The sequence below is a fragment of the Lepidochelys kempii genome, chromosome 24 (assembly GCF_965140265.1).
Source record: "Lepidochelys kempii isolate rLepKem1 chromosome 24, rLepKem1.hap2, whole genome shotgun sequence".
NCBI classification, from domain to species: domain Eukaryota; kingdom Metazoa; phylum Chordata; order Testudines; family Cheloniidae; genus Lepidochelys; species Lepidochelys kempii.
This window is the reverse complement of record NC_133279.1, coordinates 18,112,731-18,127,934: the sequence shown is the minus strand read 5'-3', so window position 1 is coordinate 18,127,934 and position 15,204 is coordinate 18,112,731. Positions and strand designations below refer to the sequence as shown.

The following is a 15,204-nucleotide window of genomic DNA, read 5'->3' as shown; positions in this document are numbered from 1 at the left end:
CGCCCCCTCCCTGCCGCGGGGGCCGCCGGGAAACCGAGCCCGGGCCCGGCCCCCTCCCTGCTGCGGGGGCCGCCGGGAAACCGAGTCCGGGCCCCGCCCCGCCCCCTCCCTGCTGCCGGGGCCGCCGGGAAACCGAGTCCGGGCCCCGCCCCGCCCCCTCCCTGCCGCGGGGGCCGCCGGGAAATGTAGTTTCCTCAGCAGCCGTCCCAGAGCAGCAGCCCCCCCCCCAGGGGTTCAAGAGCTCCCCCCCCGCCCAGCCAGGGACTCCGACTCCAGGGCAGCCCGTGTCTGCGGACCCCCCCGCGCCTGTCCCCCCAACAGCCCCCCCCCGCGTCCCCCGTTCCCCACAGAGCCGAGCCACCAGCCAGCCAGGTCCCACGTCCTTTATTGGTTATTTTTATACATTCGGAGCCCGAGCCGCCCCCCCCCAGGAATTGGGATAAGGCTTCATAAGTCACCCCCCAGCCCCCCCAACCAGGGCCCCACAGACTGGGGTCTGCCCCCCACCCTGCTTCCAGGTCTGGATCCACACGCCCCTCCCGCCCCCAGGGGCTCAAGCCCTGCCCCCCTAGGAGAACTGGGGGGTGCCCAGCTCCCATCCTGCCGGGGCCCAGCCCGCTCCATGCGACCCCCCCAGCTCTCCCCACCTTGGGGCCCCCCCTCTCGCTACGGGGACCCAGGGGAACGGCTGCTCCGCTCCTTGCGGGGTTGGCGAGAGGCTAGCGGCCAGCGGCCTTGGGAAGGGGGGAGAAATGTCAGTTCAGGTCCTACCCCACTGGGGGGACACGGGGTGCCTGCACCTCCCACCCCCCTTTCCCACACAGACACTTCAACAGGCACTTGAGATTCCCCCCCCCGCCCCTGCCCCCCCCGGGGTGGCTCAGGCCAGCAGCCGCACCCACCCCACTCATTTTTGGTTATCTAAAGCCATCTTGAGCCCTCCGCGCAATCTGCGGGCCCCCAAACGCCAGACTGCCCCCCCCAATGAAAGAAGGGGCCATACAGCCTTATACAGACCAATCTAAGCTGGGGGGAAGGGGAGAAGCTAGGTCCATAGGCCACAGGGGGCACAATATGGCATCCACTCTTTCCCAGGACACTGGGCTAGATGGACCTTTGGTCTGACCCAGTCTGGCCATTGTGTCCCCGCAGCCCCCCAGTAATACAGGGGTGCTGCAGGACTGGTTTCCATTTCTGATCAGACAGGGCTTAAAGAGAGTTTATTGTGCTTTAAAGCCCCTGTTCCCCGCAAATGAGGGGCGAGGGACATTGAGATCCCTCAACATCCCCCCCAATTTAGATCAACCCTCCCCAACCCACAAGGCAGCAACTGGATATAAACGAGGGGATTCAGGGGGTGGGAAAAAGGATAAAAACAAAATTCTACGTGATATAAATTCTGGGGTCACCCCCTCTTTAAAAACCAGAGACCCTGAAAGGAAAGCTGCCCCCAGATTTAAAATCATCCCCCCAAAAATATATATATATGTATATCGAAGTAAAAACAGCTGAGCGCCCCCTGCCCCATGTCAACATACAGGGTCCTGGAGAGAAGGCGGCCCAGAGAAGGGTTAAAATCTCTGAGTTAAGGCAGCAGAAGTCAGCCCCCCAGCCCACCCCACCCCCCCGGGGCGCCGGCTCCACCTCTACGAGTCCTTGTTCTCCAGTGAGAGCTGGGCCGTGGCGTGGGGCAGGTCGGTGCTGACACGTCGCCCACCCCCGTCCAGGGCGCCCCCGCCCTCCCGCTCCCCCTTCACCTTCTTGTCATCCGCCTCATCGGGGCCCCCCCCCGCGCCCGCCTCCAGCCGCTGGTCCTCGCTCCAGCGCCTCTTGAAACGCAGCTTGAGGGGGATGCACTGGCCGCTCTCCTCGCCCTGCCGGGGGGCCAGGGCTACCGGGGGCTCCCCAGGCTTCTCGGGGGGGACGGGGGGAGCCTTGAACACCTCCTCATCTTCCTCGCTGACGTCCGTCACCTCCACCGTCACCTCCTCCTCCTCCGACTCCCCCTCCGAGATGGGCTCCACCTTGATGCAGGGCAGCTGCGGCTCCGGGGCGGCCCCTTCGCCGGGGGGCGCCGGCACCTTGTCCCGGTTCCGCCGGCCCAGCGGGGGCGGCTGCAGTTTGAATTTGAAGGGGGCGGGGGGCTCCTCGGGCGGGGGCGGCTTCTCGGGGCGCTGGGGCTGGGGCACGAGGATGTGGGGGTAGTGGAGGAAGGCCCGGGGGCTGAGGTGGTAATTGTAGACGCTCTGAGTGTGTGCCTGCAGGTAGCGCTTCATGTCCTCGGGGTTGAAGGAGAAGTGGGAGCCGCCAGGGTACATGGGGCTCAGGGTGGGCGAGGGGGTGTAGTTCATGTGGGTGGGGGTGAGGGGCAGGGCGGGCGAGAGCTGGGGGGGCAGCAGGGCGCCAGGGCCGGCCATGGGGGACACTGGGAAGGGGCTGAGGGGCTCGGGCCCGCGGGGCCGGGGGTAGGCGCGGAAGAGGCTGTCGTGGGCCAGCCGGGGGTGGGCAGGCAGGGGGGGCCCGCGGAAGCCGCCCCCCTCGCCCGGCCCCCCGCCCCGGCGCCCCTCCTCGCCCAGCGGCTCCTCCAGCTCCGAGGTGGCCGAGGTGGCATCGCTGCAGTCGCTGACCGAGCCGCGGGCGAGGCGCCGGGCCACGGCCGAGAAGACGCCGGGCGAGCGCAGCTCCTCTGCCCCGGGCGACAACACCTCCGACGGCGTGGAGGGCGGGAAGCGGAAGTGGGAGCCGCCCGAGGGCACCGGCGGGGCGCTCTGGGGCACGGGGCCGCCTGCCACGGGAGGAGAAGAGTGAGGGGGACCCTCAGCGCCTGCCTGGCCCCCAGCGCCAGCCCACCAGCCCCCCGCCGCCCCCCGCCGGGATGAGCCACCACCTCAGCACAGCCCCCCCGCCCAGCCCCCCACCATCAGCCCCCATCCCGCACACAGCCTGGCCCCGCTCCTTCCCCCCTCCATAGTAACCCCAGTCCAGCCAGTCCTCTCCCATCCCCCACACCTACTATTTGCCACCCCCACTGCCTCCAATCCCCCCCATCCATCCTCACCGCATCCCCCACTGTGTCCCCATCCGGCCTACCCTCCCCCACTGCTCCCCCATTTTCCACCAAGTCCCCAGGCCCCGAGAGGTACCCTCCGCCCAATCCTTCCCAGAAGGGCCCCCCTTCCTCCCCCATCTACCCAAGCCCCCTCACCTGCCATGCCCATGTCGATGAAGGGGTAATTCACCAGCACCAGCTTGTTGAAGTTGAACTTGTAGGTGAATCGTTTCCCTTTGGTTTTGTGCAGGATCCGTTTGTTGTAATAGTACCTGGCGGGGGGAGCCAGGACCATCAGCCCCCACCATAGACCCCCCGGATCCCTCTCCCAGCCACAGCTCCCATCCCAGGTCCAGTGGTTTGGGGGAGGGGCCTGGGAGCCAGGACTCCTGAGTTCTCCACCTGCTTCTGGGAGGGGTGGGGGGCTGGAAGCCAGGACTCCTGGGTTTTCTCCCCAGCTCTGACACCGACGAATGGTGTGCTCTTTCTCTGCCTCGGTTTCCCCACCACCCCCATGGCGCCCCCACTCACCTCAGCGCCCGGCTCAGCTTGTCGTAGTTCATCTGAGGCTTGCACTTGCGGACGCCCCACAGCCGCGCCACCTCGTCGGGGTCCTTGATCACGAACTCGCCGTAGTCGCCCTGCCAGGCGATCACGTCGTGGTACTCCTCCTTGCGCAGCAGCTCCAGGATGAAATGCCACAGCTGGATCTGCCGCGAGCCGGGGCTGGACTCGGGCTTGTAGGCCCAGTCAGGGAAGGCGAACCCTGTGGGGGGGAAGGGGCGGGGTGTTAGCCAGCACAGGAGGGGCACCGGCCCTTTAAGGTCTGGTTCACATAGGGGTCCAGAGATGCCCAAACTGGCCCCCCTCAAAACAAAATGACAGGACCCGGGAGGCAGGACTCCTGGGTTCTCTCCCAGCTCTGGGCGGGAAGCGGGGCCTGATGGGTTAGAGCAGGGGCTTCTGGGAGCCAAGATTCCTGGGTTCTCTCCTGGCTCTGGGAGGGGAGCGGGGTGTAAGTGGTTAATGCCCCCCATGCCAAGTCCCGGGGTGTAGACACAAGGTGTGTGCGTCTTCCCTGCCCTGGGAGGGAACAGGAAACCGGGTGCCGCCAGGAGCCTGGGACACCCGCCAAGCCGCTTCCAGTCGGGGTCCATGGGCCAGCTGGACTACCCCGCCCCTCACTCCCGACCTACAGCTCCCCCATTTCAGGGCTCATGAGAAGTCCCTGCACCCCTGAGGCTTGCCCCACACTGAGTTGTGGCTGCCTCTGGCATGGGGCAGAATCCAACCCCCCCCATATGGGGAATAGCAGCCTGAGGCCCCCCCCAGCCCTGTGAGAAGGGGCTGGGGGTGTCTGTGCCGCGGGCAGACAGCTGAGGTCAGCACCTCCCAAAGAAGCTGCCTCTGTCCAGCCCCCTCCCCCCACCTTATCCCTGCCCCCTCTGCTACGCCCCGCCTCTCCCCCCCCCCCGATTCCCCCCCAAGCTATACCACCAGAGCCTCGCCAACCCACGGCCTCCCCCCCCACACCCTGGCAGGAGGCGGCTCCTCCAGGGGCACAGTTTAGCATAAGGCTCAGCCCCCAGCCGGGGGTCTGGTCTCTGCACCTCGACCCCCCCCAAAACAGGTAACAGGCCGCACAGACATGGGCCATTTCCCAGCGTGCTGTGGGGCCACCCCCCCACACCCTGCCCGTCTCGCCAGCCAGACTGGCTGCGCCAGCAGCAACTCCCAAAAACCACTGGCCCCCCAAAAACACCAGGGGGAGCCACAGCCCCTCGACCTCCCCAGCACCCCCCACCCGGTTAACCCCATCAGCGCCAGGCCCTCCCACGCAGCCCAGCTGGGGGGTGGGAAGCTGACCCCCCAGTGGCTGGAGGGTGTCCTTGTCAAGGGGCACAGGCCAGCATCCCAGCCCCTGCTGGGGGCGCGGTTTCCCATTTCCCAAACCCCAGGCGCTCAGAGCCCATCAATAATTCAGAGCCTCTGTAATGGAGGCCGGGCGCCGCGGGGGGGCGGGGGGGCGCGAGGCCAGAGCCGCAGACAGAGCCATTAGGGCGATGATCTCACCCCCCCTCCAGCCCAGCCCCCCCTCCGGCAGGGGTGGAGCAGAGAAGACCCCCCACACACACAGCTCAGAGGCAGAGGCAGCTCCCACCCTTGGGGGCCAGGGCACCCCAATCCAAACTGGGGGGGGCACCAGGAACGGGAGGGGCTGGGATTGGAGGAATGCAGGGTAACACCCAGCCCTGCACCCCAAAGCACTGAGGGGGTCTCCCCCAGTCTCCTGCCCCCCACCAACCCACACTGGGTGCCGCGGGGCCTCGGCAAACGCATCCAGCCCACCCCCCTCCAGCTTCCAGTCTCCAAGCAACAGGCAACAGAGCGAGCCAAGCACTAAAAATAACCCGCCAGGAGGCCGAGGGAAGGAGCAGGCTGGGGAGGGCCCCTGGCACCCACACTCCCTACCCCCCCCCCACCAGGAACCCAGGTGATCAGGACACCTCCCCTCCCCCACCTCCCTGGAGTCCCACCTGGGATGCAGCCATACAATTGCCTTTTACTTTCCAGCACAGGGCCATGTATAACCAGCCCCCTACGCCCTACCCCAGAGGTGGCTGCATCCCAGTGCCAGGCGAGGGCTCCCTGTATAACCAGCCTTTGCACCCCACCCAGAGGGGCCGCATCTTAGTGCCAGTGAGGCCCTCAGATCTGGGGCAAGGAGGAGCTGGAAGGAGACATCCCCCCTCCCTGGCAAAGACCTTCTCTCCAGGAAAATCAGGTGGGGTCACTGGTCCAGAGGATCAAGTGGGCAAAGAGGGCAGGAAGAGGAGGGACCATGGGGTCTGAAACCCCCACCCCCAAATCCCCACTGGCCCCAGCCAGATAGCTGGAAGCTCCCCTCCCCCCACGGGCCCCTCCCCCCCAGCCTCTGACTCAGCCCCACTTACACACAGGGGCCTGTTCTTGCTAATTAGCCCAGGGAAGGGGGGGGCTCTGACATCAGCCGCCCGCAGAGATCCTGTGAATGGGGTCACTGTTCCCCGGCTGGCGCTGCCAGACACGCGGGGTGACCCCCCTCTGCAGCCCCCCCAACAAAGCCTTCCCCAGGTGCGAGAGCTGGGGGGGCTGCGGGTGAGGGGGGCCACACAAGGATACGTGAGTGGGGCACTGGGGGGACACTCCAGGCTTCCCCCACCCTACACCTACTGGGACTTTAGGGGGCACCACCCACAGACCCATATCTGTGGGGCTGAATAACCCTCCCTTTATTGCCGTAGGGGAGGCAACTGAGACCCCCCCCCCGTGGTGGAACCCCCATTCCAATGGCTGCTGGGGGGGGGGGGGGAGGTGCCAGAGCCAACTGTTAAGTAGAGGGGCCCTGATGAAGGATCAAGGGTGCTGATTCCTAGATCCAGGCCTGGGGGTGGTTTGGGGCCCCCAGCCCCACCTCTGTAAGAAAGAGTTGAGACAGCAAACCCCCGGCCAGGAGCTGGAGCATTCCTGCTCCCCCCCCACTCAGGACACTCACCGAGCCTACAGCCTGCCCCCCAATCCCAGCAACCCCCTCTCGTGGCCCCCCCAAACACACTCCTTGAGGGGCCCCCTGCTCTGTCCCCCCAGGGGTGTCAGTTCTAGGCCCCCCGACAAAGGCAGAGCCAGCTCAGGAGCCAGTGACTAAGCTGGTGCCCACTCTCCCGCGGGTGCCCACCTCCCGCCCGTGTCCCCATCCCCCGCCAGCTCTCCGCCAGGGAGAAGGGGGCGGGGGGGGGGCACAAAACCACAGTCTGCTGGCAGGCGCAGCCCCCGGGTCTGGCATGAGCCGCCGGCAGCCTGGTGCCAATGGGTGGGAAGGCCAGACATGGGGGGGAGGGAGGCCGTGCTGCCACCCGCCCCCCGGGCCATGCCAGCTGCAAACTCCTGGGAGCATCCCCCCCACCCTTCGAAAGGTTCCCCCCTCGTATGCAACCCAGCTGCCCCATAACATCTGCTCGGCTGAGCTGGGGGAGGAGATGTTGGCTCTGGGGCGATCCCAGAGAGTTGGGGGGCTGGAATTCGCCGGGGTTCAGCCAGAAGAAGCGGAGCCCAGCCCCTGCCCACACACAATGCACCGACTGTTCCCTGCCCGTCTTCCCTCCAAGTCTCAGCTCTCGGCCAAGCCCCCCCCCCGGACATTTTCCATTGCTCCCTAAGTGCGGGCACGTCTGGGGCGCAGACCGGCTTGGGGAGGGGGCGGGGGAGAGACACGATTCACCTCTTTTCCCATCTCGCTGTGTGGGGGGGGGCAGGACCCCCGCGCCCAGCCCCACAGCAGGGCCTGCAGAACCCCCGGCCCTGGGGGACAGAACTGAGGTGTTGGCGAGCGGGAGTGGGTGGGATCTGGAGTTGGGAGCCCTAAGTTTGGTGTGGGGGGGGAGATGGCGTCACTGTCTCTTTAAGCGCCCCCCCCCCCCAAACCGCACCACCTCTGTGACTAATCCCTGGAGCCAGCAGCTAACAGAGCCGGGATCGAATTCCAGCCCCCCCCCCCCCCGAATATTACATCACTCCCATTCCTCCAGCCTCAAGCCGCAGCCTCCGGCGGGGGGGGGGACCACATCATAGCAGGGTGTCTGCGCGCTGGGGGGGGGGGGGGCTGGTACAGCCGGGGGCAGAGCTGAGCGCCCCCGCCCGCCCTCAGAGAGCCTCAAAACTGGGGGGCCAGTACAAAGGGGGTGGGAGGCTAAGGGGGCCATCGGCCAGCAGAGAGCGGGAGGGGGGTAAATCCGCGGGCTCTGATTTCGGGACGGGGGGGGGGGGGGTCTCGGTCGGCCTGTCCGGAACTTTCCCAGAGTCGAAGACAGGAAAAAGTTCTCCCGCCGCACTTATGGGGCGGGCGGGGGGGCGAGACAAGTCTGAACAGAAGCGAGCAGCACTTCAAAAAAACACCCAGATTCCTGGAGACAATGGGCTGGGGTGGGTGGCGCCAGGGGGGGAGGGGGAGCCCGGCACAAAACCAGCCAGGGGGGAGGGGAAGGGGGGGCAGGTCTTTGCAGAGGGAGTTCCCCCCCCCCGTCCCGCACAGGCAAGGGGACGGGGCATTTTCAAGCAATGAAGCCGCTCAACCAACCCGCCCCCCCCCCAATTCAGCTTCCCCCCTCCCGCCCCCAGTCCCCGGCCAAAGTCCAGCCACAGAGTGGACAGTGACCCCCCGCCCGCCCCACGGAAAGCTGGTTGCAAAGTGGCTTCTTCCCCCCACCCCGTCCAGCTCAGCCACAGCACAATCGAGCCCCCCCACCCGGGTAAAGTCCGGAGCTAAAGGCTACACCCCCCCCCCCAACTGTATTTAAGGTGGTATAGCCTCTGTTTGTAGTTGGGGAGGGGATCTGGGTCAGCGATAGCTACGATCCCCCCCCTTTCGGTGTGCTGGGGGGGTAAAAATACAGAGTAAAAGGCTGCCGATTAACCCCCCCACACACGCACACCGGGGAAGACCAAGATCGGCGCTGGGTTTAAGGTGGTATCGTCCTCTCAAAGGAGGGGAAAAAAAGTGTGTGTGGGGGGGAGAGAATTCCAACCGGCTCGGTCTTCCTGGAGGGAAAACACACCCTGCCGCCATCCCCCCCCCCCAACACAAACATTAAAGTGGGGGCAGAGATTCGCCCCCTCCCCCGCCGGGCGCCACCTTAACGCCGCGTTGTTTGTCGGAAACAAAAAGTTCCTTTTCGAACGTTGAGTTTCCAGTTCGGAACTTTGCAACTTTTCTCTCCCCAGGACCCGGGGGGGCAGAGACCCCCCCCCGCATGGGCCGACAGCGGGGCGGGGGCTGTTACTAGCCCGGGTGGTATCCGGGGGTGCAGACCCCCGCGCAAAATAATGCGCCCCCTCCCGCAGAAGCCGAGAGGCGGAGTCACCCCGGAGCCCCCCCAAGCTCCCCTCCCCCCACGCGCGGGGCCCCCCACGCCGCGGCCCCGGCAGCAGCTGGGGCCGGGAAATGCAACAGGTCCCACTGCGCCAAACTCCACCGCAGCCTGCCCAGGAACCCCCCCCAAGCCGTGGGGTGGGGGAGGGACCCACGCGCCCACCCCGGAGCAGGACCCACGAACTTTCCAACCCCCCGCCCCAGCCACCTCCATCAGAAGCGCCAAGGGCGAGTCCTGCCAGCCCCCCCCAGGCCTCACCCCCCCAGCTCCTGCCCCCCACCGCCGCCACTTGTATCCCCCTCCTCGGTACTTCTGCCTCCCCCGCCCCCCACTGCTCCCAGCCCCCCACTTCCTCCTCTCCCTGCCCCCCAGGCCCCCCCCACATCACTTGCTCCCAAGATGCCCCCTCCCAGCCCCCCCGAAACCTTGGGGGGACACCCCCACCTCCAAATCCCTCCAGCCCCCCCAAGCTGGAACCCCAGCCCCCCAAAACCCTGGGCGAACCCCCGCCCCCACTTCGTCCAGCCCCCCAAAACCCTGGGGGCACCCCCTAACTTCCCATGCCCCACGTGGTCCCAGCCCCCCGCGGTCCCCACCTGCGTCCGCAGGGGTCTTCATGGCTCCTGCGCTGCAGCCGCCGCCGGGTCGGACTCGGTCTCTTCCCCCCCCGGCACCCCCCCTCCGCCCCTTCCCGGCCTCATATGGAGCCGGGACGCCCACGCCCCCTGCAAGGACGTCACCGCCGCGTCGCCATGGACACTGAGCCCGCCCCCTCGGCCGGCTCCGCCCACAGACGCCGGAGGGGAGGGGCGGCTTAAAAGGGCCGCACAGAGAGTGGGGCGGGAATGGGGCCCGATGGGGTTGGGGTATCCGGGGACAGACGCGGGCATCCAGGGTAGATGCGGGGGTAGGTGGGGTATCAGGCAGGGGTAGATGGGGAGGAGGTATCCGGGGTAGATGCGGAGGTAGGTGGGGTATCAGTCAGGGGTGTCGGGGGTAGATGGGGGTATTGGTCAGGGGTGTCGGGGATAGATGGGGTGGTAGATGGGGTATCAGTCAGGGGTAGATGGGGAGGAGGTATCCGGGGTAGATGCAGAGGTAGGTGGGGTATCAGTCTGGGGTGTCGGGGATAGATGGGGGGGTATTGGAGGTAGATGGTGTATCGGTCGGGGGTAGATGGGGAGGAGGTATCCGGGGTAGATGCAGAGGTAGGTGGGGTATCAGTCTGGGGTGTCGGGGATAGATGGGGGGGTATTGGAGGTAGATGGTGTATCGGTCGGGGGTAGATGGGGAGGAGGTATCCGGGGTAGATGCAGAGGTAGGTGGGGTATCCGTCAGGGGTGTCAGGGGTAGATGGGGGGTATTGGTCAGGGGTGTCGGTGGTAGATGGGGTATCAGTCAGGGGTAGATGGGGAGGAGGTATCCGGGGTAGATGCAGAGGTAGGTGGGGTATCAGTCTGGGGTGTCGGGGATAGATGGGGGGGGTATTGGAGGTAGATGGTGTATCGGTCGGGGGTAGATGGGGAGGAGGTATCCGGGGTAGATGCAGAGGTAGGTGGGGTATCCGTCAGGGGTGTCAGGGGTAGATGGGGGGTATTGGTCAGGGGTGTCGGTGGTAGATGGGGTATCAGTCAGGGGTAGATGGGGAGGAGGTATCCGGGGTAGATGCAGAGGTAGGTGGGGTATCAGTCAGGGGTGTCGGGGGTAGATGGGGTGGTATTGGAGGTAGATGGTGTATCGGTCGGGGGTAGATGGGTCAGGGGGTAGATGGGGTATCAGTCGGGGGTAGATGGGACAGGGGGTATCCAGGGTAGATGGGGGGGTAGATGGGCAGGGGGTATCTGGGGTAGATGCGGAGGTAGGTGGGGTATCAGTCAGGGGTGTCGGGGGTAGATGGGGGGTATCGGTCAGGGTGTCGGGGATACATGGGGTGGTATTGGAGGTAGATGGTGTATCGGTCGGCGGTAGATGGGGAGGGGGTATCAGGGGGTGTCTGGGGGCAGGGCAGATGGGAATGGAATATGGGGGCAGGACTGGGGTGGGGGAGGGGCGAGTGACTGGGTGGTGGGGTGGGGTGGGTCTGGGGAACAGGAGGGAGAGTATCTGGAGGATCAGGAGGGGCTAGGGGGTGGAACAGGGGGCTCAGGCTGGGGAGATGTGGGAGAAAGGGTGTGTCTGGGATGGGGAACTTGGGGGATTGGGACTGTGGGGGGCAGGATGGGGATTCTGGGGCGCTCTGGGGGAGGATGCTCAGCACAAAGGGTGTGTTTGGGGGGACAGGACTGGAGGGGGGAGCCCAGGGCTGGGCTGGCAGGGGCTGCGGGTTGGGTCGGAGTGAGGGGCACCGGCAGAGTTGGGGGAGGCAGGGCTGGGCAAGCAGGGGCTGCAGGTTGGTTTGGGGGCTGGGCTAGCAGGGCTGTGGGTCAGGAGTGAGGGGCACTGGCAGAGCTGGGGGGAGCCCAGGGCTGGGCTAGCAGGGGCTGTGGGTCGGGAGTGAGGGGCATCAGCAGGGCTGGGGAGGGAGCCAGAGGAACATGGGGCAGGGGTTTGCTGGGTCTGGACATGGGGGGGACTCCCAGACAGACAGGATACGTGGGTCAGTCCATTGCTGGGGGCAGGGGGGTCTGGTCATCCTCTAGCCAGGACAGGGAGACCCCCCCCCACCAGGGTCTCCTTGCCATGAGACCACCCCAGACCTGGGGCGAGGGTGGGCTTGGAAAAGGGGCCAGTGCGTGTGTTGGGGCTGGTCCCTACTGGGGACAGGGCTGAGACCTGGCAAACTCGATGTGGGCTGGGGGGGCAGGTGCAAGTTGTGTGTTAGGTGTGCGGAGTGTGTGTGTGAAGGGTTCGCCTGCCTGCAGGTGTCTGGGAGCGTGGGTGCAGTGGGGGGGGTGCATTGCCAGGTGTGTGGGGTGTGCAGGGAGTCCAAGGTGTGTTGGAGTATGCAGGGGGTGTGGGCATGCAAGGTGCATTTGGGGGTGCAAGGTGTGTTTCACTGTGCAGGGGGTGTGGGGCATGCAAGGTGCATTTGGGGGTGCAGGTAAAGGGTGTGAGTGGGCAAGGCTGGGTGTGTTTGTGACGTGTATCCATGTGTCCATCCGTGTGTGTGTCGTGTCAGTGTCATGTTTCCCTGTGTCTGTCCCGCGTGTCCGTCCATGTGCGTGCGTGTGGGTCTCCCCGGGCCCCTCCCCCCTCACGTGGGGCCCGGTGGGGGTAATTATAAAGGTGTTTGTTTTCGATTGCCTCATTTAGACACAAGTGGCTTTTGTTTGGTGTGTGCACGTGTGTGTGCGTGCGTGTCTGATGCAACCACTTAACACTCACAGAGCAGGAAACGTCCCCCCCTCGCACAGGGGGAGCCCCGACCCCGCTGCCAGGGTCAGAGGCCAGGGGATCTCACCGTCCTCATCTTCTCCCCCCCCCCAAGTAAGGCCCAAATTACTGGGGGGGAGGGAGGGATTCTGGTTCCTACATCAGGTGCTGGGGGAGGACACCTGCTCTGAGACAGAGACAAGATCACTATTAATTGGGTTGTTACCAAGGCCTGAGGCAGCTGCCGTGGAGAATTTCTACATGCATGTGCAAGCTACAGAGGAGCGTGCAAAAGGAGAGGAGGTGTGAGCAGGTGTGTGAGAGGGGGGGAATCTGTGTGAGTGTGCAAGGGAGTATGTATCCAAAGGGGATTTGTGTGTGCAAAGGGGGTGAGTCTGTGTGCAAGGGGATGTGTTAGTGGCTGTGCACAGGGGATGAGTGTGCATCCTAGGGGGAATCCATGGGTGTGTAAAGGGGGCAGGTGCGCATGCAAAGGGGCTGAGTGTGTATGCCAGGGGCCATGTGAGTGGGTGTGCAAAGGATGATGAGTGTGCATGAGAGAGGAGGAGGAGGAGGGATGAGTGGGTGTGCAAAGGGAGAGAGGGTGTGGGGCCAGCCATGGAATCTGTGTGTGCAATGGGGTGTGATGGCCTGGGAGTGCCCCCTCCTTTGCACACGTGGGTGTACCCCAACCCACCCTTACCTTGCCCTCTCCAGGTGGATCCATCCCGTCTGTGCTCCAGGGAGGGGCACCTGCAGTGCATGCCACAGGCTGGGGGGGAGGGAGCTGGTGGGACAGAAGTGGGGGGTGGTTACAATGCACAAGAGACCCAGGGCAACCCGCCCAGAAAACCCCTCCGCTGGTGCCCTGAAGAAATACCACCTGTGAAAACTCCCCTCCCTGGGCCCCACCTCAGGACGGCTGACCCAGCCCCCTGGAGCCAGGGCTCCTGCCCCGTCCCCCCACAATGCCCCCTGCTGCGGGAGGCTGGGGCTGGAGTAGCCGGGAGCTCCCCTGGGGTCCCCCTGTGTTGCCCTATGTCCCCCAGCCCTGGGGGAAGCGCCCCCTACTGGGTGGACACCTCCACCCGGCACTGCCCTTGCGCCTAGCGGGGGGAGGGGGCGGGGAGCAGCGGGCCAGGGCTGGTGCCGCTGGTTCTGGGCCCCGGGTATAAATAACTCTCTTATAAATAATGCAGCGTTATTCTCGCTATAATTATCGGCTGGGAAGCCTGTGGCCGGGCGGATGCATTAGGCGCAGTGCCCCTGCCCCTCCCCCTGTGCCCCAAACACCCCCCCCAGCCAACCCCCGACCTGCTTGGGGAGCTGGCAAATCAGAGCCCAGGTACCTAGCAAAAACAGCCCTTCTCCCCCGCACCCCCAAACTGCACTGGAAGGAATGGTCCCCGCCTGGGCACTGCCCCAGGGAAGCTCCCGGCACCCGGGTCCCCGCCTGGGCACTGCCCCAGGGAAGCTCCCGGCACCCGGGTCCCCGCCTGGGCACTGCCCCAGGGAAGCTCCCGGCACCCGGGTCCCCGCCTGGGCACTGCCCCAGGGAAGCTCCCGGCACCCGGGTCCCCGCCTGGGCACTGCCCCAGGGAAGCTCCCGGCACCCGGGTCCCCGCCTGGGCACTGCCCCAGGGAAGCTCCCGGCACCCGGGTCCCCGCCTGGGCACTGCCCCAGGGAAACTCGTGGCCCCGGGTTCCTTTTTCATTCTAAGATTCGACAGCATGTGATTTAATAAGAATCATCGTTGCTAATTATTGCTGTCCTCCCCCTCCGGCGGCAGGGGCATTTCCCAGCCTGAGGAAAGACAGCATCTCACCCCCATTTTCTAGGTGAGAAACTGAGGCATGGACTGGCAAAAGGACTTGCCGTATCTCAGGCACTGAGTCAGTATCAAAGAACCGAGGAGTCCTGGCTCCCAGCCACTAGCCCCTACTCCTTCCCCAGAGCAGAGGAGAGAACCCAGGAGTCCTGGCTCCCAGCCCCCTGCTCTAGCCCACCAGCCCCCACTCCCTTCCCAGAGCCATAAGAGAACCCAGGAGTCCTGGCTCTCAATCCCGCCAAATACCCAATAGTAGGAAAAGCTCCAGGTCACTTACAGAGCAAGCGAGCGAGGAAGAGGATGAATGTGGCAGGTGTGAGAAGGCGGCGGGGGGTGTGTGTTATCGCTTTCCGATGCCCCCCACCCGACGGTGAGGAGCACCGCTTGGGCGAGTGCAGTGGGGGGTTCCTAGGAAGGAGGGAAGGACAGCGTGGGAATGGGGAGGGTGGGGCGGGGGGCACAGGAGGTGGGGAGGATGCGGCTGGTGCTGCAGGGTGGGTGCCGGCGGCAGAAATAGCCACGGGAGGCAAAAGGAAAAGTTTGTTCCTGCCGCTGAATTAGCAGGGGCTAAAAACAGCTGCTGTGAAATCTGGGCCCGTCCCCAGCCCTGGGTGGCAGCCAGCTGGCAGAGCCCCGGCCCAGCCCTGCCCTGCCCTGGCTGCCAGGCTGTGGGCAAGGCAGAGTCCTCGCACGGGCTCGCACCAGCCTTCTCACGCACAGGGGAGAGGCACATGCCTGCAGGGGCTCGCAGGGGCACAAGGCTTTCCTGGCATCTGGATGTGCACCAGCGTGCTCTTGCACACATGTGCACTAGTGCCCTCTCGCACAAGCAGGGGCATGCACCAGTGTCCTCTTGCACACTTGCTTGCCCAAGCAGGTGCCACATGTGGTCATGTTGCACATTCACTGACACAATCAGGCAGAGTCATTCTTTCATCCTCTCATTTGAACAAGCAGACAGGCACACAGGCATCCTCTTGTGCATTTGCACATACACACTCATGGACCTACAGCCAGGCTCGCATAAGCAGAAACTTGGTCACTAGCTGGGGCACTGTTGGGGAGAAGCTCGAGCATCAGGGTTCCCAGCTGGGGCACTGCTGCAGGG

At 65.3% G+C, this 15,204-nt stretch overlaps 1 protein-coding gene across 1 annotated transcript; it reads right to left on the bottom strand.

The window, feature by feature from the left end:
• Positions 1-499: 499 nt before the first annotated feature.
• ERF (ETS2 repressor factor) lies at positions 500-9,635 on the bottom strand. Its single transcript, XM_073323070.1, has 4 exons — positions 9,552-9,635; positions 3,581-3,815; positions 3,206-3,321; positions 500-2,785 (listed from the first exon to the last, which is right to left on the bottom strand). Exons 1-4 carry the CDS (start codon positions 9,571-9,573, stop codon positions 1,647-1,649), a joined length of 1,512 nt encoding a protein of 503 aa, XP_073179171.1. The 5' UTR covers positions 9,574-9,635; the 3' UTR covers positions 500-1,646.
• Between the last annotated feature and the right edge of the window lie 5,569 nt (positions 9,636-15,204).

What these genes read in the sequence shown, in the direction of transcription:
- ERF (XM_073323070.1), bottom strand. Translation starts at nt 9,573, where the DNA reads ATGAAGACCCCTGCGGACGCAG. An exon ending in AAGCTGAGCCGGGCGCTGAG is followed by an intron (nt 3,322 to 3,580) that starts GTGAGTGGGGGC and finishes TCCCCCCGCCAG; the next exon opens with GTACTATTACAACAAACGGA. An exon ending in CATCGACATGGGCATGGCAG is followed by an intron (nt 2,786 to 3,205) that starts GTGAGGGGGCTT and finishes CTCCCGTGGCAG; the next exon opens with GCGGCCCCGTGCCCCAGAGC.